We start from the raw sequence: 27749 nt of genomic DNA, 5'->3' as shown, positions 1-27749 counted from the left end.
ATGAATGTGAAATTTCCTAAAAAATTGTTGCATTTGTAGCCTTGTAAAAAATATTTTTGACATTTAATTTTCCTTTCAAATCTGGTTGTAACAAACCTACAATGAGATGAAGACAAATTTCTGCACTGTGTTCACATTTTTTAAAGGTTTTTTGAGGGGCACCTGGGTGACCCAGTCAGTTAAGCTTCTGACTCTTGACTTCAGCTCAGGTCATGATGTCAGCGTTTTGAGATCAAACCCCGCACAGGGCTCTCTGGTGAGCATGGAGTGTGCATAAGATTTTTTCCTCCTTCTCCCTCTGCCCCTCCCCTACTTGCATGCAGAAGCATGCTCTCTCTCTCTCTCTCTCTCTCTCTCTCTCTCTTGCTCTCTCTCTCTCTCGCTCTCCAAAAAAATAAAATAAATAAATAAATGTTTTTTTTTAAGATTCTATTCTGAATTTTATTTTCTTGTGCACTGTCTTACATATTTTACACAAATACTAGTGAACAAATACATACATACAAACAGGCTCCACTTAGAGCTACAATCATTTCAAATAAACCTTGACTTTATTACAATCATATTAATAATTATTAGTTTTTAAAAATCCTGCTCATTAGCATTCCTGGATTGCCTACTCTAAGACGGGAAAATTCTACATGGTTTGTATGTGTTAACTAACTTTCACAGTAACTGGGTGAAGTAGATATTCTATTACCTTTATTTTACAGGCCAAGAGAGTGAAACACAGAGAGATGATATGACCGCCAATACCACCCAGGTAGAAACTGGCAGAGCTGGGATTCAAATCCAAGAAGTGGCACTCCAGGATACAACCTCTTACCTACCACACTCTACTATCTCCTCTGTGCATCAGTGTGTACAGTGATTATATAATGTGTCCTTTGTCATCATGAAAAGGGGAGAAAGCAGTTGCAAACGAAGTACCTTGGAGTGAAATGTCATATCTCTAACTTACCATAAAATAGTTAAGCAAATAATAGATGATAATGATTATGGAGGTATTATACTATTCTGTCTTCTATGTATTTATTTTTCTGTTCCTGGTAAAAAGTTAAAAAACAATCCCACATCGAAAAAATACCCATTTTAATGCTATCACCTCTTTGGAAATGAAATTCAAAAACTATTATTTCTCCTAATTATATGCAGAATCAGACAGAACTTTAGTCTGAGAGAGTAAATACAGTAAGCCTGATTTCACGTTTCACGGAGATTCACAGTCACTTAGCATATCAGATCTGCCCAGACGTGGAACCAAAAGTCATGATTCTTATGGCACTTGTAGTAACTGCAAACAAATACTCTAACTCCGCTATTCATTCCCATTGTGAATCAGTTTTCCACATGGGGGAAACTACATTGTGCTGACATTACTCTTAGTCCTCATGACTGTTTCAGGGACCAAGAGAGGAAGGGGTGGATGAGAGAGGATGAGAAAACAATGTCCACAGTCAAGGCCAGCTTTGCCATTCCCCTCTTAACTTGTTTCCACCAACCTTGACACAAAACAAACATTTTCACTTCTGCCATGCTTGCGGGAGATTTCTCAACTACTATGCAAATAGAGCAGCACTTTAAATTTTTTTTTAACGTTTATTTATCTTTGAGACAGAGAGAGACAGAGCACGAATGGGGGAGGGTCAGAGAGAGAGGGAGACACAGAATCTGAAACGGGCTCCAGGCTCTGAGCTGTCAGCACAGAGCCCGACGCGGGGCTCGAACTCACGGACCTTGAGATCATGACCTGAGCCGAAGTCGGACGCTTAACCGACTGAGCCACCCAGGCGCCCCTAGAGCAGCACTTTAAAAAGTAAACATGTCCTTACAAATGCTATGCAAATAATAGGAGTATCGAAACACATAAACACCTACCCAAATGTGCATTATCTCAACAATTACTCCAAATTATTACTATTGCTAGAGAGAAACTGAATAAGATCCTTACCTCAAGTTACTAAAAGTTTAATTAGAAAATACTGTCCCTGTATACAAATGCTATAGGGTAAGGTATAAAACCAGATTATGAGTAACAACTTGTTTAGAACATACACAGGAAGGAAATACCATTTGCTTCCTAGAAAAAGCAAGGAAGTCTTCAAGAGAAAGTAGTACTTGAGTTGGCTTTTAAAGAATACTTAGTATCTGATTAGAAAAATTGTAGGATATCGTCATCAGGTAGTTAGAAGAGAGGATATGTTAACATTAAGTAGCACACTGGATACAGGAATGACTGTCTTAAATTTCAAGGAAGGCTATGTGCCTTACATTCTTCCATGGAACTGTGGCTTACCAAATAATTTAATTTAGCCCAGTTACACCAGCAATTTTAAGTTTCAATTGGAAAATTTGTTTAAACAACTATAGTCATAATTTTTTATCATACTACACAATCTGAAGGGACGTTAATTTTCCCCTTTACTTCAGCTACTGCTTTAGCTAAATCTGGCTGACACCAAGTATTTATTTTTAAGCCCACCAATGAATATAAATACCACTGATCAAAGTAAAGGAGTATAGAAAGTATAAAATGCCTGTGAGGAATTGTTTCATATCACAGTACTTGAAAAGCTTGGGGCGCCTGAGCGGCTCATTTGGTTAAGTGTCCGACTTCAGCTCAGGTCATGATCTCACAGTTCGTGAGTTCGAGCCCCGCGTCGGGCTCTGTGCTGACAGCTCAGAGCCTGGAGCCTGCTTCAGATTCTGTGTCTCCCTCTCTCTCTCATCCTCCCCTGCTCACACTCTGTCTCTCTCTCAAAATTAAATAAACATTTAAAAAAAAAAAGAAAAGAAAAGAAAAGCTTATAACACAATAGCTCCCCACAAACTGACCAATTCAGATGTAGCCACTTGAAAGGTTGTATTCCAAAGGAATACTTGATCACCTTTGAATGCTTATTTTCCCTTTAACTGAGGCCATGTATCATCGTTATAATAAACAAAATCAACAGACTACACTTGAATATATCATTCTATGTATTCAAATCCTAAGTGGTGATAGACCAGAATAATAAACATGGAAGAATAACAGGAAACAGGAGATTCCCAATTTAATCTTGAATCCCACATATACTCAATTGATGGCCTTCTTTGTATGTTTTATGTATCTTTTGAAAGCTACTCCTTCATTTCCAGCTACTCATATTCTATACTCTCAAACGCTGCCTGCACCTTCCCTTATATGTTGGTACGCTAAGGATTCTACCCTGTACATTTTTATTTTATTTTTTATGTTGCATACATAGGTAAAGCAGGCTGGGAGTTAAACAACAGGGGGAAGTGGGACTGTGGCAAACTGGAGAATGTATCACACCCCAAAATATTCAGACTCTCTTTGATTTTAACATTGTGCCAGCATACCGAAACATGCCCGTAGGTGAATCTTGCTTTGTGACATCTGTAGCTTCACACTTGGCTGGGGAAATTTTGGACACTTGTTTTCAAAGTCTACTCATAAGCTAAGCATAAAAGTATTCCAGGCCAACTAAATACTTTGATGCCTACTAGAAATCTTCTCTTGAATATCCCTGTGCCAGTTTTCAGTATAAAAGTTCTTGACTTCTGAAAATCTTGCCTAAATCCTTTAAAAATCTTTGCTAAAAAATATTCCTGGGTCCAGTGTCCTAGCTAATGTTAATATATTCTCTCCTCTAACGAAAGAAACACTGTAGCCTTTCAAGTCTACAATTACATACAGATCTCTTTGCATACCTGAATACTTGCTTCCATTAAACCTTTTTTTATTGTCTCTAATGCATATGCTTTGACTTGATCTATTGGAACACATGACTTAGGATTTACATCTCTGCATACTGTCTTCCATGTGTTATTGTTCCTTCCATAATTTTCTAACCTTTTTGACATTCTGGGAGTGTTGCCTGCTTCCTCTGTGAATCATTGTTGGATAACTTGCATTGTCAAATCTGTTATTTCTTCCAATGGAATTTTTATTTTAGCAGTTTTGATTCTGATAATTTTATGTCAGTCTATTGGTCACAGTTCACTGGTTCTTTCTTTGGAGACATTAAGCATACATTTAATGTTTTTCTTCTATGAAGTATCTGAAATATCTCAGAGGAAAAATGTCCTCTGGATCTTTAACCCTACAGTATTTCTACTGTACTGTTCTTGATCTTTTCATATTATTCCTCCACTGCCTGGTTTCTATTTGATTGGTTTTATTTTTTTTTTTTTTTTTAAATTTTTTTTTTCAATGTTTTTTATTTATTTTTGGGACAGAGAGACACAGAGCATGAACGGGGGAGGGGCAGAGAGAGAGGGAGACACAGAATTGGAAACAGGCTCCAGGCTCCGAGCTGTCAGCACAGAGCCCGACGCGGGGCTCGAACTCACAGACGCGAGATCGTGACCTGGCTGAAGTCGGCCGCTTAACCGACTGCGCCACCCAGGCGCCCCATCTATTTGATTGGTTTTAAATGAAGAAAGACCTTTCTCATCTCAGGATTAGGAAACAGTAAAATGGTACAGATTTCTTTCCAAGCATTTGCTCTGGCTTCTGTCACAGTTGTAACTTAAAAACAAATAATGACAATAGAACGTATGCTATGGTTTCTGGTCAACAGTATGCATTTGTGAAGGGCAAGTGTTTTCTTCAGAGACTTTCAATTCCAGTCCTTCACATCACAGAGACTCACACAGGTCTTGGCTGAAACCCGGGGTGGTGGTGAAAGGGTATCCTTAAACATGACATGAAGTATGGAGCATAGAAATAGGAGATGCAGTAAAACCTTGGACTGCAAGTGACCTGTTGTGCGAGTGATCTGCAAGGCGATCAAACATTTCTAGTAAATTTTAACTTGAGATACTAGTGATGTCTTGCCATATGAGTAGTATGTGACGCCGAACGTTACATGATTGTAACTGAGCCAATGGTTCTTGAAATCTGCTTTGATATACAAGTGCTTTGGGTTACAGGTATGTTTCCAGAACGAATTATGCTCACAAACCAAGGTTTTACTGTATATAATTATGACTCTGGTATTCTTCATCCAGTTCGTATTTGTGTCAAGTGAAGATTCTGTTAGAACTTTGATTCACCGACTTGTTCAGAAAAATCCCTCACTGAGTGATTACTATGTGCTGGTTACTGTAAGAGCTCTGTCACCTGCTGTGAGTACAAGAGCTGCCCTCCAGGAAGTTACACTCTATGGAGAGACCCCAAGGGAATAATTTATAAAGACTGGTTGTGCCTCCAAGAGGAAAGTGCCCACAATTCTTCACAAAATTCATAACAGCTTAGGAAAGAACTAGTAAAGCTTCATCTGTGGTGGGGTACCTGGGTGGCTCGGTTGGTTAAGGGTCAGACTCTTGATGTTAGCTCAGATCATAATCTCATGGTTTGTGGGACTGAGCCGTGCTTTGGGTTCAGTGCTGACAATGCAGAGTTTGCTAAGGATTCTCTCTCCCTCTTTCTGGCCTCTCCCCCACACATGCTCTCTCTCAAAATAAATAAACATTTAAAAAAAAAAAAAAACTTAAAGTTTCATGAGTGTCTTAAATACCAAAGGCAATAATAACTGATGTGAATATCTCGACAATGAACAGAGAATTAGGGATGCAATATTTTAGAAATATTTATATATTAATAATGTGTAATATTATTAAAGGGATATGGATAATTTAGAAGCATAATATAAAATGTAAAACCATTTTAATAGCTCTTAAATGTTTGAGAAAAATGTCTAAAATCATATCATTGTCATGGGCATGGAAACGAAATGATGGATGTGAGCGGTATAAAATGGAGAAAATGACCACCATCCCACTAGGCACGGTGACAGAAAAATAAATCCTCTCCCACTAACGCAGAACCGGAGGAAAAGTTAAAAATAATAACCACAGGCTCAGAATTTAGAATTCTTTAGTCTCCTTCAGGAGGCAGAACATTTAAAAGAGAAACTCTACTTAGCTTTCAAACATTTGTGTTACCATTCAAATAAATGAGGACAAATTTATTTAATGGATAACGTCTCAATATTTACTATTCTAATTAGTTCCTTTGTTCATTAGATATTAGCTGATGTGTGATGATAAAACTCACATTCTACAATTTCCAATCACCAGATTTTAATAATGAATGTGGCTTTCTGAGTTTGAGCAATAAAAATACTACACACAATTAAATCAGTACATAAAAAAAACCAGGACAAAGAACAGAGATGGTGAGCCAATTCGAACCAAAACAATGAGATGGCATTATGATTTGTGAACATTTGATATATAAAATATCAAGCACTGTTTGTATAAAGTTGTGAGTATCAGAGTCAATTAAATCCACCTACATTGCAAAACTTTTGGTAAGGTTTGTAAATTACACCATCCAATTTCAACAGATCAGCAAAAATCTTCAAAAAAAATGTGTAACTACTAAAAAGCATAAGTGGAATATCAAAGTGCAACATTTGCTTACATTTCTTAACTTCTTTCACTGTAGGATAATAAGTATTTCCCTTACAGAAAACAATTTGATTGTGGTGATCAAAACGCATGCATGCGGGAGGACTAAAAAATAGTACAGCATATCACTTTATATTCATTTTAACTGTAAAAAGAATTTTCTCCTCAGTTCCAAGTTGGAGACTTTGACTATCTTTAAGTGATAGAAGTCACTCAGATAAGTGAGTGGAATTTTGGAATTAACTTCAATTCGTCAAGATGAGCAAACTGAAGGTATGTTCATAAGCTGCTAATTATTTCCCAATTAGTGTTCTCTCTACTCTCTCTTTAGTAATAGAACCCCATATTTTGTTTGGGTGCGTGCCTATGTTGGGGGAGGATTCTATTCTACATCCTGATTCAACTCGGCCAGGCTAGTCCCTAAGCTGTGGACATCAGATACAAATAAAAGCGATGTGTACAATTTCCAAACATACCCTTAAAGGCAAAGGGCATGTCCTCTATCGACACTTGCCTCCTTTCTGTTATCTAGAAGGCGAAAATCACTGTATGTATATTGAAGCAGCAGGCTTGGATCACAACATGGAAGGAAAAGGTACACTGAACTGAAGAGAGAAGAAAACTTGAGAAAAGGACCTGGGGGCCTGGAAGACTGAGACCTGACACATTAGGCCTTACCTCCAGATGTTCACATGAGAGAATGAACTTTTGTCTTCCTGTAGCCACTTTTACTTTAGGTCTCTCTAGAATAGCCAAACCAATACACTAATCATTAAATGTGGTTCATTTTATTCAGTGTCTAAGCGTTTACAAGAGTAATAATATTCTCATATCTAAGGCACTTTGAAATTCCCCAATATAAAGTTTTAGTGAAGTATAAAATGAAATTATCCTACAGTTCTCAATAAATTTTCAAAAAATTTACATGAAATAGTACAATTCTAGCAAACTTGACCCTGTGGCCAGTATTCCAGGAATACTCTGAACCGTAATGAAATTTGTGGCCCACCTAATCACCTGTAGCATGTCTTACCCAAGAGGCAAGTAGTTGAAGTTTTAATATATTTTAAAGCTGTATGGGTGAGTACAATTTTAGGGGTGGAATGGAGTGTGAATCAAACCCTCTGATTCCTGTTTCAGCCCTCTTTCACCTATACAATTTTCTTTGCAAATTATTCTGGCACTGTCATTATTTATATATAAAGAAGTGAAAATAGTTTCTCGAAATTCTGAGCATCATTTTAATATTTTTTCTGAGCATCATTTTTTTTTAAGTTTTAAATTTGCAAGTTGATATTTTGCTGTTTAGAGAGTCTTGATTTAACTTGCTAAAGCTCATCTCTTGGTTGAAGAAAGAGAATGCATCTTTTTTATAGATACATTTATAACCTATGGTAACAGTATAGACTCTTTGGGATGGGAGAAGGCAAAAAACATGACAAGTTCAATAGGTTCACTTGTATTAATCCTTGTCTCTCTTACATGGAGTTTTATTTTAATATATGAATAAACATCTGTGCAGGCAAATTATGTAAACCTAAGCACGGAGCACAGCTCAAGTATTACAAGTACACAACCCATGTACTCTGTTCCACTTATCATGGACACATTGCTAACTTAGCAGCATAGTGAAAGCAGACTATGAATTATACTATTGCACTATTCAGGGGGGCAACTTAATATTAACTGGGATGGTACTTACTAAAAAGTTGTATCTACATTTGTTTTTTTTTTTTATTTTCTAAAATCCTTTTTATTTATTTTTCAGAGAGACAGAGTGCAAGAGGGGGAGGAACAGAGAGAGAGAGGGAGACACAGAATCCGAAGCAGGCTCCAGGCTCCAAGCTGTCAGCACAGAGCCCAACGCAAGGCACAAACTCATGAACCGCAAGATCATGACCTGCGCCAAAGTCGGATGCTTAACTGACTGAGCCACCCAGGAGCCCCAGTTGTATCTACATTTGTACACATGATTGTTAAAATCTTGAACAAAGAAAACTCGCTTTTACTATACAAAATAAAAATATAACTTTTGGGGCGCCTGGGTGGCTCAGTCAGTTAAGCGTCCGACTTCAGCTCAGGTCACGATCTTGTGGTCCGTGACTTCGAGCCCCGCGTCGGGCTCTGGGCTGATGGCTCAGAGCCTGGAGCCTGCTTCCGATTCTGTGTCTCCCTCTCTCTCTGCCCCTCCCCCGTTCATGCTCTGTCTCTCTCTGTCTCAAAAATAAACGTTAGAAAAAAAAAAACTTTAAATAAAAAAAATATAACTTTCTAAATAATAAGAAAACCTGACTTAAATAAAACTATTTTACCTGACATCAAAAATATGACTTATTTAATCGGTTTAGAGGAAAGAAAAACATATTTGCAGTATCAGTTACATCTTTAAGTAACATTCAGCTTATGCTCATCAGTAACAGGATCATCTTTGTTGACTGGCAGGTTGGATCCAGCATGTTAATCCATTGGCTTTACTTTTTATGAAATCTTTGTTACACTTTTACAAACTAAATGTTTTAAAAAACTGTAACTAGTGCTGTAGTAGCTCTAACTTCCTACCAGGAAAGATAAGGATTTTGCATATATATTTTAATGACTGCATAATTTTTAAATATCAAATACTAATCCCAACAGTGAGATAAAATGTACAAAAATAATGCTCACTTGGATACCAAACAATTAACTATTAAAATGTTTTGTATGAGCCATCGGTTTGTCCTTAATATACCTCCTACCTAACTAAAATGACATCATACACATATATAAATATATATATTTCATGTATATATATATATATACACATGTGAAATCATAATTATATATATTTACCATAAGAGGATAGTTAGCACTGGCAAAGCACCTATGTCTAGTAAAAAGAAAACACTTTTTAAAACACTCCAAGTTCTTCATTTATTAAATGGAGAAAACAGTCCACTTTCTTCAGAGTATTCGATAAACCATGGTGTTGAGCAGTTCAGTTGGTCCTACAACCTGAAAAGGTGTGTGGCATCTCAGACAAACCATATCTATTATGTGTGTGTTTGTTTTTAAATTATTTTCTGGAAGACAATTCTAAATAAAATCATCGAAATGCATTTTTTGAGTCAGATAAAAAGAGTGTGAAGAACAAATAACAATTATTTGACATTTCTTTGACTTGTTCACGGATACATATCCTAAGCTCTCAGAAGAATACTGAAAATATAAGAAGCCCTCAATGCACATTGTTGGATAAATATGTTAAGAGTATAGAGATATTTCTCAAATATATGAGAATTTAAATGAGTTTAAGGATCGAATTGTTGGCTATTTTGCAAATGCTTTCATCATAATCATAAGTTAGAAGTAACTTATTTGTGCTAAAATAATCCATGTTTGAAAATCATTGGACTATGTACATTACAGTCATTTATTTAAAAAAGGCTTCCTGAACACCTACTATGCTTAAAAGATTGGCCAGGTAAGGCCAGTTGTTGTACAGCTTCCAGGAGGTCATTCACATTGTATGTGAAATAAGTGGCCCACCTGGTAAGGGCAGTTCAGGTCAGAGGAGACCTGCCTAGTAACCCTGGTAATAAGCGCCAGGCTTACAGAGATGGATGGGATCCAACCTCTGTCTTCCATACCGCTACGGGATGTAGAGTATCACAGTCAGTGCTGTGGGCTGAGGTCTGGACAGGGTGCAGTGAGAGCTCAGATCCAGAGAAACACATAGCTTTTCTACCTAGGAAGATGCCAACGATAATTTGTTAGAGATGACGTAAGCACTACAACTCATCATTACCTCATTGGGTCACACCAGTAGTTCCGTTTATGCTATAGATCGTTTTCTGAAAAACTCAACGTGCTAGGTCAGCTTGTACTGTAAAGCCAGTCATCCAAGCATAATTCAGTTTACCTTGGAATATAATGTAAAACTTCCAATACTCACATCAAGATCATCCTTTGCATTGTAGTAGACAACTTCATTGCTCTATAAAAAAAAAAAAAGAAAAGAAAAGAAGAGTGCTTTACTGATTTCAGTAAAAATGTAAAAATATACTGGATCAAGTTCTGAATACATTTTGTGCATATTTTAAATAATAAATCCCTCATGGAATTCTTTTCACAATACACTCCACAAAGATGCATAAAGATTAGCCAATATTTTGAAAAACATATTAAAATACTATATCAGTGATATTTAATAGTACATCTTGCATTGAGGATGAAGTATGTCAGTAGAGGTGTCAGAACCATTTGTCAAGAAAAAATGAAGAATTCATAAAGCAAAAAAGTAATATATACACCCACACACCCCCATAAATCATGAAATTGTAGAGAACAATTCAAGAAAAAAATGTAAGAATATGGCTTAATACTTTGCTGACACCATGACTTTTAAAAAATACATATATCACATGTTGAAATGATCGAAGAAAAGCACATCTGCTCAATATTGGCAGAAATTTCTTCATGAGGTTCAGAAAAGGGATCAAGAATAATTGAATTCAGATAGCAAAAGCAGGTGCGCCTGGGTGGCTCAGTCAGTTAAGCGTGGAGCTTTGGCTCAGGTCATGATCTCGTGGTTTGCAAGTTTGAGCCCCACATCAGGCTTTGGGCTTGACAGCTCAGAGCCTGGAGCCTGCTTCCAATTCTGTGTCTCCTTCTCTTTCTGCCCCTCCTCCCTCCCTCCCTCCCTCCCTCTCTCTTACTCTCTCTCTCTCTCTCAAAAATAAATAATTAAAAAAAAATACTTAGACAGGCAAAGCAATGAGATTATCTAACAAACTAACACTTTGCTATTGTACCAAAGTGGTGGGTCAGCACTGACTCTTGAAGAATAAATGTATACACCCATTTCTGCCAGCCGTCAATAATGCTGAAATATGCCATAACTATAAATTATGGACATAAATTGCATCACAGAGTGAAAATGGGAAGGAAAAAAAAATGAACAAAATGATTGTCAAGGAATGTAAAAGTTTCATTCCTTGAGGCTTCAAGACTAGTTCTATACAATGTCAGAATAATCCATTTATACTGATTTACTTTTCCTTTCTTCTCCTGAACTGATTGAAGATAAAAATCCATCTTCCATATGTCTTCAGTAGTAACCTGAGCACTATGTAAAAACACATTTTTCTGTGTCTCTTTAACATTTAAAACATGGATACTCTAAAATTGTATTACAAGAAAACACAATAAGGGGTGCTTGGGTGGCTCAGTCAAACATCCCACTCTTGATTTCAGCTCAGGTCATGATCTCATGGTTTTGTGAGTTCAAGCCCCACATTGGGCTGACAGCAAAGAGCCTGCTTCGGATTCTCTGTCTCCCTCTCTCTCTCTGTCCCTCTCCTACTCACAGTGTCTCTGTCGCCCTCAAAATAAATAAACTTTAGGAAAAAAAAAAAAAAAGAAAGAAAAACAATGCACATTTAAAAACAAAGGAAGTTAGTCAAAAATTCAATAAATTAGTGCTTCTTAAAATATATACCCCTTCACCCCACCCCATCTCCAAGATGTTCTATGGTCCTATGACGTTAGAATAAATAATAAAGTTAATTAAAGTCATCTCTTTTTGACTTCAGAGTCTCTGTATATGAATGCACGTTCTAAATCTCCAACAGTAAAACACATCTTGTTTTGTTTCTCAAATTTATTTAGAGCAAAATCTGCCGCCTTTTTTTGGTTTGAGAAATATATCAAGAGCGCCTTAGTTCTATAAAAGACATCTCTCTGGGACACCTGGGTGGCTCAGTCAGTTAAGCACCTGATCCTTGGTTTCAGCTCAGGTCATGATTTCAAGGTTCATGAGTCTGAGCCCTGTGTTGGGCTCCGCGCCAGCAGTGCAGAGCCTTTTTGAGATTCTGTCTCCACCTCTCTTACCCCAAAAAAAGATTGAATACAGTTAAAAAAAAAAAAAAAAAAAAAAAAGATCTCTCTGAAGATGAAACAAACCAAAGACTATATTAATAAATGATAGAACATATAATTCATAATAGTGAATGAAGCCATGAGTTTGAATTTATTTCATTTACAATTAACAGAACTTTAAAAATTACCCTTTAGTTCTTCTAGAAAGATTTAAGTAGCTAAAGAATCTTAATATGTATAAAAGTTCTAATTTCTGAAGCATTTCTTACAGCATAAATTCTGTAACAAAGTTAAAATACAGAATCAGAATTCATCACATACACAACATAAGAGAATCTTTTGAATCCACCCGAGTCCCAGATCTAATTACGAGTTTATTGATCCTTCTTGCAAACTCTATAATTTATACTTCAGAGACAATTTTCAACCTGAAATGTGGATTCCATCCAAAGATAAAATATTGAGTAAGTTTATCTTCATTTTAGACTTTATTCCTGCCAACTCCTTACTTATATTTACAAAATTGAAATGTAGAAAACAAGGTGAAATTACATCAAATTTCAAGTTAAGAAAATCTAAGTTTATTTGAGAATTTCCAAATGTTTTTCCTTTTGTTATGATACTGTATCTTATATAAAATCTTATTACTTTTCTTTTAGAAACTCTATATTGCTTCTAAAACTTATTGAAAATGTGTATTGCAAAGCTTTTTTTAAAATTTTATGTATCTGCACAAGGCTTTCTAGACTCGGAAGATATGAGATCCCCAAAAATGATTTCTTGTATTCAGCAAACTGAAAAGAAAAACCTTAGTCATAAAATAATACTGTACATACAACAACCATTCTCATTGTAACTGGGTATTTTCTAACCCTACTTTTAAAAAGGTCTTTTATACAATGTTCATTTCTTACAGGGTCAAAATATAAATGCAAAGGAGGAGCACCTGGGTGGCTCAGTTGGTTAAGCATCTGACTCTTGGTTTCAACTGAGGTCATGAACTCACCATTCTTGGGTTCTAGCTCTGGGTTGAGCTCTGGGCTGACAGTGCAGAGCCTGCTTGGGATTGTCTCTCTCTCTCCCTCTCTTTCTGCCCCTCCCAACCTCTCTCTCTCTCTTTCCAAATAAGTAAATAAACTTAAAAAAATAAATACATGAAAAGGAAACCAAAGTGTGACTTTTAATAGAAAAACAACAAAACTTTAAGTACTTAATCAAATGTGTTCTTAGACATTTGTCGTGGTTTAGTAAGAGAACAAGACCTTAATGGAATGTGCACCTGATTACACCCCCTGCCTTACAACAAAATTTTTTCTTCACTAACATATGTGATACAGCTTTTGGCTTAGATGCATTTCTTTTTATAAATACACTTTCCCAAATCCTAAGCTTTGAATTGATAGCAAGCATATTCCATTATTCCCTTATTTTACCTAACAGAAAAGCTCAACTGATCCACTTGAGTAAGCATAAATCTGTGTAGGGTATCAGGATTTGGGGAAACTGTAACTGCATTTAATTTTTCAGCCAGCACAACTTATGTGGCACTATGATACTAAAATAAGCAGCAAACATTCACAGAACATTTAATTTGTATAACCATACATAAACATTTTTTTCCACTCTCAGTTCTTCATGCCTTCTTAGAGAAAATTACAGTGATCTGCTTTACCGTGGCTTTTGTTTAGAGTTTCAGAATGGCTCAGGAATCATTTTAAATACAAGCTAGAGGAAAATCCTAATCTGGTGGAGTCATAATTCTTTTCCCTATCAGATTCATTTATAGCTATCTCTTCTGCTATGTGAAAATATATAAGATGTGTGTAGCTATGTTACACTAAATCAGGCTGAAATCAGATCAATCTTAAAGGGATTGGGATAAAAGACAATTCTTAGGAATAAAGGACAAGTCACCCTAAACCAGTCCAAATTTTGTGTTCCGGTGTTCTTTGATAGGAATAAATTTTGGTTAAGGTTAACTCGGTACTAAAAGAAAATTAGGAGGTGTAATTGCATAAAAACAGTTAAATGTTTTTATAATGAGGGGGTCAGAATTAATAAAAAGGAAGTATCAGCTGGATTCCTTCTTTCTTTAGCTGATCAATCAGCTGTTCCCTGCCTCAATCCTACTTCGACTTTGTACAGCAGATTTTTGGGGTCTCCCAACCAACAGAGGGAGCCACACCTCACTCGTTCAACGGTACGTTGGCAACCTTAACTCTGTACCGTGTTGGAGAAATGAAAGTGAAGACTGTCCATATCCTGGCCGTAGGAAGCAAATTATGGCCTTCCTGACTCCTATGTGGCAAGAGACTGAGGCGCTGAGACACTTCCTCTCATTTGCTATAAATGAGGAATATCTCTTACTATCATTGAATGCCATGACCATCCAAACCAAAACTTTCGAAGGTTTCAAAATAGGAGAGTTAAGAACTTCAGATAGTTAAAACATTCCTCCTCTGTTTACAATCGGTTCAAGCATGTATGTGTGGGTGTGTGGGTGTGTTTCTGACTCATTTACGTATCCTGTCACTCAAAATTCCCTCGGTCCCTCCTCCAAAAAAAATATAGTTGTACCAGTATCTTTTAATATTGTAAAAGTATGGCATACCAGCTAATTATCACAGGCACAGAATGCAAAATTGGGTCATCTGGTTTCTCCATTATCCTTCTGGCTAGATGTTTTCATGCAAACTATTAACATCATCTTGGAAGGTATTTGTATTCAAATACAAAGATTCTTAGTGGATTTTAGGGTATTACATGCAGTGTGATAAGATAAAGCCAGCAACAGCCTCAAACTAGATTCACAGATTAGCTAAACCTTTAGAGAGCTATTTTCCATCATTTAAGCACCACCAGATGACAAGAACAAATTGTTTTGTTTCTGATTTTTAACCAAGTAGTTTAGTTATTTATTATCTCCTTGAAACAAATTTACCCAAATGTTCCGTGCTAATATACTGCTGCTGCTTACTGAAATTGAAAACATCCCCTAGCAAGTTGAGAGATAAATTACTTCAGTATCCCTTTGTCTACTGGGAGTCAAAATTAAATCTGGACAAAATAGACCATTCCATCTTCAACGTGTATATTGCAAGTGACAGTCCCTTGCATGCCACTTTCCTATATAAGTTGGCCTCTGATGAATAGAATGAATTTATGTTAAAAATCGGAAGCATAAATACAAAGCTGCCACATGGAAGATGGTGCCAGCGAAAAGATTTAAATATTGGAACTGAAAATTGAGATTTTATAACCAACATCTGAAATATATGACACATTGAAAATTCAAATAGAGATTAACTTCCTGTCCTATTTACCAATTCTCTTTTCTTGGCTGTACACTTGACTCTGCACTTGATCCACAGCCTGACATATTCTGAGCAACCATACTGTCTGCTAAAGTTGCTTCTCAAGAAAATCGCAGTCTTAGTATTTATCACTCTTCAGTTCCAAAACTGAAGTCAATTAGATGACTGTTAAGGATACTCTTGTTATAAATGAATTGTGTTAATGGTTCCTACCCACCAAGATCCATACTGTTTAGCCCAAATCAGTTATAATTTATGTTTCTGATCGATGTATCTTTATCACAATCTGACCTGGTAAACACACATGCCACTGCCGTTGACTGTGCTCAAGTCAACCATGGTACATGGGATGTGATAATCCGCACTGTGGCACTGCGTGAATAAAGGAACTTAGGAACCTATGTGTGTATGTGTGATGGCGTGTGCATGCATGTGTGCGTGTGTTGGGGGTGAATGTGAGCAAATATCTCCAACAAAAGTTGAAAGTGGTTAAAGCCGTATATTAAAGACAGTGTTTTTTGTGAAGAAAAAAAAAAAAGTATTTGTGTGTCATTATATTTGTTTGAGTTTTGAACACGTAAGCATGCTGTTGATGAAAATAAAAAGGAAAAATAAAGACGGAGATCAGAGTTGCATCAGGAGATTGGTGGTACCAGCTTACTGGACTCAAGACATGTGATAAACCCACATTCACATCATATGGCAAGACATAATAAAAAGGACCTTACGCCTTCGTCCTCACACACTCCTGACTGGAGAAACGTCAACTTTGAATTAAACCAAAAGTTTATGCATCTATCCTAACAGCCACACTGTGGCATCTTGCTGGAGAAAATTACATGAACAGCCCTCACATAGAGTAAGTCAGTGGTTCTCATGCTTTAACAACTAGTAAACATGCGGATCTGCTTTGTTTCTTTGTTTCCAACTCAGAAACCCTACTTTCTTTGGAAAACTGTTTCTTCCAACCTCCTGATTCAGTTGGCTAGCAAATTACACTACACTACTTCTCTGACCACAGAAACTAACAGGTGCCTAAATCTATCCAATGATATTATCTCATTTCCCTACTCCCTTCTTAGGAAGATTTCAGGAGTAGCTATGGTTGCAAAAACTGAAAGGTTTAATGAATCGTGGTGTGACAGAGGCTACTTCTACTAGCTCGCAATTACAGAATTTATTATTTTTTTTCTTATGCTAGTTAGAATGTGTTTCTAAATCTTACAACTGATAGTACTGATACAAACATCACACTCCCTACAGTGTTTTTTTTTTTCCTTTTTTCATCCTAATTTCCTGTCACTAACAGTCAATACTATTTGCCAGAACGTCAATTTCTTTTGGTGGCATTATGGGAACATAACTGTTCTAGGCCTAATTCCACTCTCTGTGTCCCAGATGCCAACTCCTCCTGCATCCGTGAAGACCCATTCCTTCCTCATCCCTTTCCCTTTCTGTGTGTCCATTTTCCCCTTTTTCACATTCAGGTGGTTTGCAAAAAAGATGTGTGGTATAAAAACTCAGATGTATTCTGGCATAAAGCTTCTTCTCTTTTCTAAAATTTAAAATTCTAGCAGAAGAAAAAAAATCAAAGAGGCCAAAAAAAATCAAAATTTTCTTAGCTCACATATAAAAAAAATTTGTATTTTTCTAATAGTTCTGATACACTAAAGGTAAAAAAAAAATCTGTTATTGCCAACTTAATATTTTACTAGTATATTCAGCAAGTAGCTAAACTTTTTAAGATGATTTCTATCAATTTCTTTACATCAGCTTTTCATCAGCCTTTAGAAATTAGTTGCATTAGTGGCTCAGTCGGTTAAGTGTCTGACTCCTGATGTCGGATGTTATCTCACGTTTCATGAGCCTGTGCCAGGCTCCATGACGTCAGCCCCACATCAGGCTCCACGCTGATACCTGGATTCTCTCTCTTAGTCTCTCTTTGCCCCTATCCTGCTCACGAGTGCGCTCTCTCGCTCTCTCAAAACAAAGAAACTTTAAAAAATTAGTGGCATAATAAAAAATGAAATAACTATACAGATATTTATTATATGTTTGAATATAACACCTTCTATTAAAGAAGATTGATATTGCTAAGATGGTTTCAAAGATTATCATAGAAAACTACCAATCATCTATTCTTTCTCTTGCTCTCAGCATTCATTCATAGGAAGAAATACATACTGAGATTTATATGCATGCCTAGCCTCAGGCTAGAAATCTAAATACATGTGCTTTTTTGAGACTGGTTGTGAAAAATAAACTAGTAAAGGGACACCTGGTTGGCCCAGTTGGTTAAATGCTGACTCTTGGTTTCAATTCAGGTTATGATTTCATGGTTCGGGGGTTGGAAACCCGCATCAGGCTCTGTGCCATCAACCTTGGGATTCTCTCTCTTCTTATCTTTTTGCCTCTCCCCAGCTCACATTTTCTATCTCAAAATAAATAAATAAACTTAAAAAAAATAAAGTAGTAAGGTATTGTCTATCCTAATTTGCGTATTTGAAAGCTGAGGAACAGCAGTTGAATTGAATCTAAAACAGATGTTCTTAATGCCCAGTCAAGTATTAACCCCTCTCATGTACTGTTATCATGAATATATAATAATCAACTTTTTAGAGACATCGAATTCCATAGATACCCTATGAAGTTCATCTAATAATAAAAAGAGTATCTAATAATCCTTGAGACACATTCGTCTTGTCTCTTCTTTCAATGTTGCCTTACAATCTGTTTTAAAATATGAATTTATTTTTTTTTAAGTTTATTTATTGGGGGGGGGCATGAGTGGGGCAGGAGCAGAGAAAGAGGGAGAGAGAGAATCTCAAGCAGGCTTCATACTGTCAGCACAGAGCCCAATGCTCGAACCCACGAACTGTGAGATGATGACCTGAGCCCAAGGCAAGAGTCAGACATTTAACCAACCGAGCCACACAGGTGCCCCTAAAATGTGAACTTAATTTAATACTAATTTCTTTAACCTAATGGAAGAAGAAAGACCTGGAGAATAACTTTGGCCTTTTAAAACTTACCTCTGCTACTTTTCACAAACACATTTTACATATATTCATTGGGCAATTGCTATTATATATTTGTAATATTATAGTTGTGGTTTTTTTTTAAGTTGCCATTATGTTGCTAGCAAACTGAAGTATTCCTTAATAACTGCCCCAGCACATTAACCAATCAACGAGTCAAAGTCATCTAAGAAGAGTCTTTACAACAAAAGATACTAGACCCAGGTGTCCTCACTATGTTTAATTACCTAACTACAAAGATGCTCAAATACTCCAACCCCAAGCCACACTATGAGGCTGGTGACAAAACTGGAAATATCATCCTTCATGAGAAAAAAATATATATAATATTCACCAAAGGAAATGTTCACCAGTTCTACATAAAAGAAATCAAAAACTAAGTTGAAAAAAAGGAGGGATAAAATTGTTTTGATTGAGTAGAAACAGCATTCTATGATGTGCCTACTCAGTGCTTGTACAAGGACTGCAATGTTGTATGAACTACTATTGAATGGGCAGATAAATGAATAAATGAGTAACATAAGCCTAGAAGGAACTACTAGAAATTCTAGACTAAAAATAACAGCAAAATACACACAAACATACACGTGTGCACCCATACATCGCATCAGGGTAGAGAAAAAGTACATAGCTCTAAAAAAGTTTGAAGTAAACTAGAGACCACTTTCACTCTATAGGAAATCAAAGAGGAATTCCAATTGGACTGTGATTTTAGAGTTTCTTGGTTGTTGAACTTCAAAGATCAATTCCTATTAAACAGTAAGAGCTGTAGCAGTTTATTTCTTCATTTGATAAACTTTACTAAGAATCTGCCTGTAAGGTGTTTTTAGTGCTCCAAATGATATTGATAAATATATTATTTAAACTGTAGAAGAAAAGCCAAAGTAGAATATCTGAAGATAAATATATTATTTTCTTCAGCTACCAAACATCCCAGGAAATTCAGCCTAGAATTGTACAAACACATCCATGATGCTGAGGAACTTGTTTTAATCTTCTTTAATCTATAACTCTAATGTAGCTTTGGGTATAATCATCTCAAACATTAAAATTTAATCCACTAACATATTTTGTTTTCTATGTTTCTTCCTATTAACTTTGACAGCCCACAGATTTTCTTTACTCATGATCAAAGTTAACAGTTCTTCATCATAACAGTATATGATGTCCTAGTAATAGAGTCGTGTTAATTTTATCCAATTGTAATACTAGCACAGCCTTTTCAAATTAATCATTATCAACTTCAGAAAATTATCATACTAACACAAAATATAAAGACTCACACTAGGGCCAATGAATTAGTGAGTATAAAATAATCTGGCAAAAATCAGAGCTTCAAAGAATATTAAGGTGGTAAATTAAATCAATTTATCTTTCATTGGACTTAAGGGGCTATAATAGTATCAGAGAGAAGGAGGAGAAGAGATTTTTATATGTGTCCATTATGTGAATGGCATTTACGTGTATTACATCATTAAATGCTAGAAAATTATCTGAATATATGATAGATATGATCTTCTCGAAAATAATAAATTGATAAAAAATTTAATCAACCTTATATCATGGTAGTTTGCTTGTTGATTTCCTTTCCCCTCCTCCTCTCCATCCCAACCCCCACTATTGAGACAATTGGTTTCCATCATAAGGTGACAATTTGGGCTAATACATCATTGTTCAGCCTGGATATTTTATTAGATTTAAGTTCTATCTGGCAATAGTCTTAAAAGGCCACCTTATTAAAGCAGAGAGGGGATTTCTACATTTTAAAAAAACAGATAACTCTATATACAACAACAAAACTAGAAATTCTAAACAATAAGCTAGAGTTACAACTTAGCATATGGAATAAGGGATGTTCCTTCCCATGAGGAAATAGTTGCTGAGATTTTCTTGAGTGCGGGTGGAAGAGCAAAGGGAGAGCTAAGAGTAAACTACGTGTGATCTGGCTCCTCTTACAGGTAGAAAACACAGTGAGAAAGAAAAGGTGTTTGGGAGAAATTCTAGAGCAGAGGGGAAAATGCCACCTTTCCTATTCAGGATTTTGGAATAAAGCCTTTTCATGCCTTGCAGATGCTCATGAACCTTTTTATGTTGTGGAAAACTTTTCTAACGTTCCCACTTCAAATCAAAGTTTAGGTACCTCTCATAGGACCTGATATTTTCCTCCTCTATATATCAGAGAGAAAAACATTAGGGGGCGCCTGGGTGGTTCAGTCGGTTGAGCGTCCGACTTCGGCTCAGGTCATGATCTCACGGTCTGTGGGTTCGAGCCCCACGTTGGACTCTGAGCTGAGGCTCAGAGCCTGTGCTCAGAGCCTGGAGCCTGCTTCGGATTCTGTGTCTCCCGCTCTCTCTGACCCTCCCCCATTCATGCTCTGTCTCTGTCTCAAAAATAAAATAAAAATTTAAAAAAAAAAAAAAAAAAAAAAAAAGAAAAACATTAGGTAAGTACCTCACTGGTTTGTTGTGTGGAATTAATGATGCAAAGATCAGCTAAACCCCCTTCCTCAATCCTTGTACTTAACACACTATATTGTGTTCACTCGTCTGAGCCCTGTATGGCAAGAGACAGTATCTTGATCATCTTTGTCCTCAATGTCTCATTGGAGGTCCATCAAAAGTTACGTTACAGGGACTACTGAACAAACCTGCCTTCCTCACAGAGCTGTTGAGTTACCAGTTTAATCGTCTTTATCCTCTACAGACAAGGTCTTTGAGAACAAGTTTCTACCACTACCTTTAGTTTGGTTCCCCAGAAGCAGACACTTGCTTAAGATTTAAGCACAGATCATCCATGTGAGAGGTGATCCCAGGACACACTAACGGGAGAGTGGAGAAAGAAGACATGGAAACAAATGAATTCAATAGGAGGTGTGTTAAAGAGCAGGTAGGCAAGCGCGGCTCACTTCTTCTCAGAACTGCTGTTTCTCAAGGGTAGTATTCACCCACACCAATGGTCACTGCTTGAAGGCTTTCATTTCTGCGAATTTCTGTTCCCACTGAGGGGGTAGGGGGAGCAAGCAAAGATTTGCAGATGCTTGAGTAGAAAACTATGGGAGTGTGTATGTGGGCTGAGGAGATGTGGGCAGGGAATCAACATCTATCATAGGCACATGAAGAGTATTCTTGAATTATTTACTGAGCCCTTGGCTAAATCAAAACATGGCTTTAAGCACTGACTAGTTAGCAGTGTGTCTTCTTGGGTTTTGGTTCCTCAACTACAAAATGATGAGTCAGTTGATAAATATGGTCTCTATAATCATTCCACCTATATATTTTGATGTTTCCTCTAAGTGTTTTGCTTTAGATCACCCAAGAAGACACAGTAGCCGTGTTCATCTATTTCTTTCGGAGAGTCTTTGATTACTTTCTCTTCTCATGTAAACACTCAACAGATCTAAAGAGATATCTTTCAATTCTGAAAAACAAAGGCAAAGCTTATTCTTCTTTATTCACTTGCCATTCCTCTGACATATTTCTGTAAAAACATGTACAAGCGTAAGAAGTTCTACATCATCATTTTTCTTTATATCTTAAAAGATCAGGTCAAAGTACATTCATTTATCCCTGAAAAATAGAAACTGTTTTTCTGAGGATGGACATGTTGAAATGGAACTATCCACAAAATGGCTTAAATGAACCCCTTTAAGACGTAATATGAAAAAAATCAACCCCATTAATCCTACCAGATAACAATGTGGCAATCTCTTCATTATTGTAGGAATTAGCTGTCCTAATCATGTAGGACAATCAGGTAGATCAACCGCTGCTACCTTTCATTCATGTAACGACATGCCATTCATTTGTATTTAACCAAAGGAGAAATCAGTTTTTTCTAGGGGATAGATTACCGTTTCATGCTGTACTACCGCTCTGTGAAAATAGTTTTGCTAACACTACAATGGAAAGAAGGCTGATGCAGAAGACATAAATAGAAGAATTTCTGGCATTTTAGAAGCCCTCCATTCCATCTGAATAATACATAATTGCTTTGGAAACAAATTCCTAGTAGCCTATACTTCATTAGCCTAGTTTTAGTAACTGTATTTAATTAAGTTGTATTTCAAAGAGCTTTTTAAATTCTAACTGTTCACTCAGATATAACTTGCCTCTAATTAAAACATGCATAATTGTTAAGTGTTAATGTATGAAAGCCAGAATCCAAAAGATTCTCAAGGAATCCATAAGACTCTCAAAACACTCCTTGTAACGTTGTATACCGAATTTCATCTGCTGTCCCGAATTTTTAAAAAAGAGAAACAGAGTAAGAAAATTCTGTGGACCAAGCTTTAGTCCTAAGGCATACTTTTAAACATTATTCGTTTTAATTTTTATAATGTGTAAGTTTTAAAGAAAATATAACCTTTGTTCTTAAGAGTATTAAAGATTTTTTTCAAAATATTATAGACAGAGTTGTACCAAGCAGCTGCAACATGATGTAATACAAATGACAATTTTTAAAAAATCTGAATTCTATTCCTTGGTTCAATTATTAGTTTCTTGTGGCAAACAAATTAATCTATCCAAAGTTGTTTGTGTTCTAATTTATCAACTGGGCAAAAAACTTCAAAGGGTTGCAGTGATAATGTTATAATTTAACTGAAAGAGTTTTGCAAATTTTGAATACACATATATAAAATTAATATTATTTTCTAGTATTCAAGTTACATTTAGATGGTTTTATACAATTGTAACCAAGGCCATGATTTAAGTATCCAGAAAATATTTGTTTCGGTGATACAATTTTACAAAAAGAACAGAATAAGAGAAAGTTGAAATATCAAATGAAATTTTCCAAAAATTAAAATAAAAGCCATTTACCTTGCCTAAGTGTAAGTAATGACATACACATAGTTTTAAACAGGAAATTGAGGACAAAGGAAGATTGATCAGCTAAAGAACTTGCCTAAATGAAGTTATTTCAATCACCAGAGGCTGGTGTCACTTCAGTGGAAAGCAAAAATCCTGCAGAGAAGTCAAACCAATTATAGAGTTGTCTACATTTTAAACTACGCTTCCAGATGCGTTACTGAACAAAGGAACACATCAACATACTCCTCTTTTGATCATGTTGACTTATTTCCTAGTGCATAAGAAAATCAGTATGAAAATATTATACATTTAAAGAATCAAGAAATTTCAAAGTCAATATCCAGGTGAGAAGTGGGAAGAGAGGGTATTAGCAGCCAATTAACCTTCACAGACACAATTTTCTCTCTACAAAATTGGAAGGCTGTGTTTTTTCCTCCCATCTGTGGTATTCTTTGGCCACTAACATGAGTTATTTGTTGAGTAAAAATTAAGCGGCTCTAGACACACCCAAGAAAAATGAGTAAATTAAAAGGAGAGCTAGTGAAATTGTCATTTTTATTTTACATGTTAAAGGTAAAATTTTCAAACTATATGCAACACAGTACATGAGAAACCTAAAAATGATCAAAGCTAATAAATGGTAATATACATAACGTCCTTTCCATTCAGCAAGTCATACAAAAATCACAATAATGCAACTGACCTAGTATTGTTTGCAAATCACTTAAGATTGCTCAGAAAAATAAATCATATCTTAATAAATATAGAAAGTTGAGGAAAGTTTGAGCTAAGGATTTTTATTATGAGCTTTAGAAAATGTTAGTATTTATAGCGCCACAAGATAAAATAGAGGACACCAAATTAAATATGAATTTTGAATAGTGAATTTTTCTCAGTAAAAAGTATGTTTCCAACGTATACAAAAGACATATTTGTTGTTTATCTGAAACTCAAATGTAATTGAGTATATTATGTCCTAAATCTAGTAACCCTAATTTGTAAGATACTATCATATCAATGAAATATATTTTATATTATTTCCACTTTATTGTATTTCCAACAATTTTAAAATTCACTAGTGTTGCAGGTATAATTTGGAAGGGAGGAAGATACTGTACCATTGAACACTAGTTTTGAAATTAATCTGAAACAATGATCTCAAAGGACTGACATAAAAATTACAAACTGCTCTAGCCTTTAGGCCTCCTAGGAAGGCCATGGAGTATTTGTTTTGCAAAGTTGGAATAAATCTTTAGTCAAATGCATTGTATGCTTCAATGGTATTTCTAATTTTGCATATAGAATTATCTTGCATTGTTCATTTAATTATCATTTTGAAATATGCGAGGGTATCATCAAAATGATTGCATCTATAATCTAGCAGTGTGTTATTTACCGATTGTTTGAGGAAAGTCACAAAAGAGAAAACTGGCTGTCGTACCTACCATCCGGCAGATCACCTACGTTGATAGCCATGACCTGAACAGTCAGGTAGTTACACACTTCAATTCATACCTTACATTATGTGATTCTTCTAACTCCACAACTAGGTTAAAAGGTACAACCTTCCCAGACAGAGGTCATTCCTGATGTCAAAGCCACACAAAATGCTGACACCTCGCTAAAACCCACAAATTAAGAATTTTAAGTGACACTTAAGTAACGTTGTTCCTGTTGCCACCAGTTGTTTTGTTGAGATGATTAAAAGTCTAGCTTCCTCAGGAACTCATGAAAAGGACGCAAGACTATCTGCAATAAAAACTATAGACACAATTTCTAAACTAAAGGCAAACCGGTCATGTATAAACAAAACAAAGTAGACTGAAAAAATCAGTGATAAATTACATATAATTAAAAAATACGTATTTTCAAGATTTTATTTCCCTAAAAGTTAGTTTAGTCATTGTAGACTTAATCTCCAATTTTCCTAAGTATAAAATAATAGCTCAATCACACAATTGAAGCTTGATCATTTTACTATTTTTCTCCAAACTTAATTTAAATGACTCTTGGATCCAGAGTAGCATCTAAAAATGGCAAATTATGCAAAAGGACATAATAGACCATCAGCTCTCTACATATATAATACAAATTTATTTGTGATAAAATACCACTTTCACAAATTCGGATGCCTTAAAAATTGTAACAACAGTTTTATCGATGTCTGTATGACCACTTATTGATATTTAATTGACTAGTCATTGACTCATACCTGGATTGGGTGTACGGATATCAAGAAAGTTATATATGAATTGCTCTGATGGAGATTTTTCTAAATTCCTCTCTCCAGCCACCAATGTCCTTTAAGCATTATTGTTCTAAGGTATATGATTCCATTCTTAGAGCAAACTACAAAACACCTATTCAACAGGCTAGTTAAAATAAATATTGCAGCAACAATAGTTTTCTAAAATTCAGAAGGAGGAGGGGCGCCAAATAGTCTCCCCACCACCTCTGTCTCCATACACCTGTATACAAAGTATTATACGCTTATATACAAAGACAATAGAAAACAATCTAATATTGTTCTTTAAGTTGTTTTTAATCCTTACCCGCACAAAACTTCAAGTGAAACATTTTAAGTAACATATGAGCTTTGTACGTGCACACAGGAAAAAGAGGACCTAAGATTACCAGCACTCCTTTTTCTTCCCAGAGAGAATACAGCACATGAAACATATATGCATGCTCTCATAAATACTAAAAAAGGCTTGCACTGAACTTGATGAGGTAAAGAATAGGATTCAAAAATAAATGCTGGTTGATCTTTGTAGAGCTGTATTTGTAAAACAAGGTATAAACAACAATAATGATAACACTGTCCATTTATTAATAATTTAGCATACAAAACTATACTATCTCATGTAATACTCTCAATTATCAAGATGTATATTATTATAATCTACAGGTAAGGAAACAGAGGTTCAGGAAGAAAAGCCAATTTCTCAAAGTTTCTGAGTAGCAAAATACAATTTGAATCTAGATCTATCTAACTTGAAAGCTCGTATAATTTCCTTTAGAGCAACGAATGTCCTCTTTTCATTTAATAATATCAGACCAGTATACTATGTATTTGTAAATATATTAAATTTAACGATGAACAAGACTAGCATCCTTAGCATCAGAATACTAAGTCTTCAATCTCAATTTCTAAATAACAATATTCCCTCCTGGTTGGCTTCTAAAATGCTATTTTCTGCCATTAGTGAAAGAAAATCAGCTCATTGAAGCTAAAACTTTCTCTGAATTGATCTCTGTGCTTCTTTAAATCTCCCTGTTTATCGCCAGCAAGCCCAAGTGTAATGCAATTGACATAAAAGGAACAATGACAATCACGGGGTGTAAGGGTACATAAGGAAGACAAGGTTTCATCTGCTGAGAAAAGGGTGTCAGAAAATACTGTTTCGCTACTGTATATTTTCCTAGAGGGCAGCCAAAATAGCTCAAGGATGAGGGAAACACAGTCAAGTGTGTTGGCAAAATACTATCATCTTTGGATAGGAATATATTGAGCATGGCATATTTGCTTAGATAATGTCAAAATTCATGTATTAGTAATATTTTATTTACCATCTCATCTAATTCTTTGAACATTCAACTTACTAAAAAACAAAAACAAAAAAACAAAAAAAGAAAACAAAAACGTTTGTAATGTGAATAAAACAGGCACAGAGGCTTTACAAAAAACCAGGTTTAGAACTACAAATGAATTTTTAAATCTTTAAAGACTTGGTGTTAATATGTAGGATTTAATATATAAGGGGCAACTGGGTGGCTCAATAGATTAAGCATCTGTCTTGGGCTCAGGTCATGATCTCTCGGTTTACAAGTTCGAGCCCCGCATCGGACTCTGTGCTGACGGCTTGGAGCCTGGAGCCTGCTTCAGATCCTCTGTCTCCCTGTCTCTCTGTCCCTTCCCCACTCATGCTCTCTGTCTCTCAAAACTGAATAAACGTTTAAAAATTTTAAAAATAAAATATTAAACACACACCAAAATGTAATTGCAAAATATGTAATGGAGTGACTTAAAAAAAATAAATTTACACAAAAAATGTTGCCGCACTACACAGTCAACTTAATTGTCCACACTTCTGCTATAACTCAATAAACCTTGCTTTTAATTGTGGTGACAGCACAGATAATGCCTATTTAATTACCTGTTTTGTGGACTTCTTTTGCTTTCTATGTACTTTTGGTATCAGGTATCACAGCAGGAAACCCTTTGTAACCAAACTGCTCTGCACAAACAAACCTGCAGGAAGCTTGGAAGCAGTTAAAGTTAAACTCCTGACATACATCAGTTTCTTCA

At 35.7% G+C, this 27749-nt stretch overlaps 1 protein-coding gene across 7 annotated transcripts in view; it reads right to left on the bottom strand.

Moving 5' to 3' along the window:
* Positions 1–27749, bottom strand: part of CACNA2D1 (calcium voltage-gated channel auxiliary subunit alpha2delta 1) — a 508596-nt gene that overhangs the window by 190401 nt on the left and 290446 nt on the right. For all 7 annotated transcript variants that reach the window (XM_058725264.1, XM_058725261.1, XM_058725258.1 and 4 more), the window contains one exon: positions 10352–10393. In XM_058725264.1, coding sequence (XP_058581247.1) covers positions 10352–10393 — 42 coding nt within the window. The remainder of the gene's footprint in view (positions 1–10351; positions 10394–27749) is intronic.

Source organism: Neofelis nebulosa, chromosome 4 (genome assembly GCF_028018385.1).
Source record: "Neofelis nebulosa isolate mNeoNeb1 chromosome 4, mNeoNeb1.pri, whole genome shotgun sequence".
Taxonomy (NCBI): domain Eukaryota; kingdom Metazoa; phylum Chordata; class Mammalia; order Carnivora; family Felidae; genus Neofelis; species Neofelis nebulosa.
Note: the sequence above shows the minus strand (reverse complement) of the source record. Positions and strands in the feature narration are given on the sequence as shown.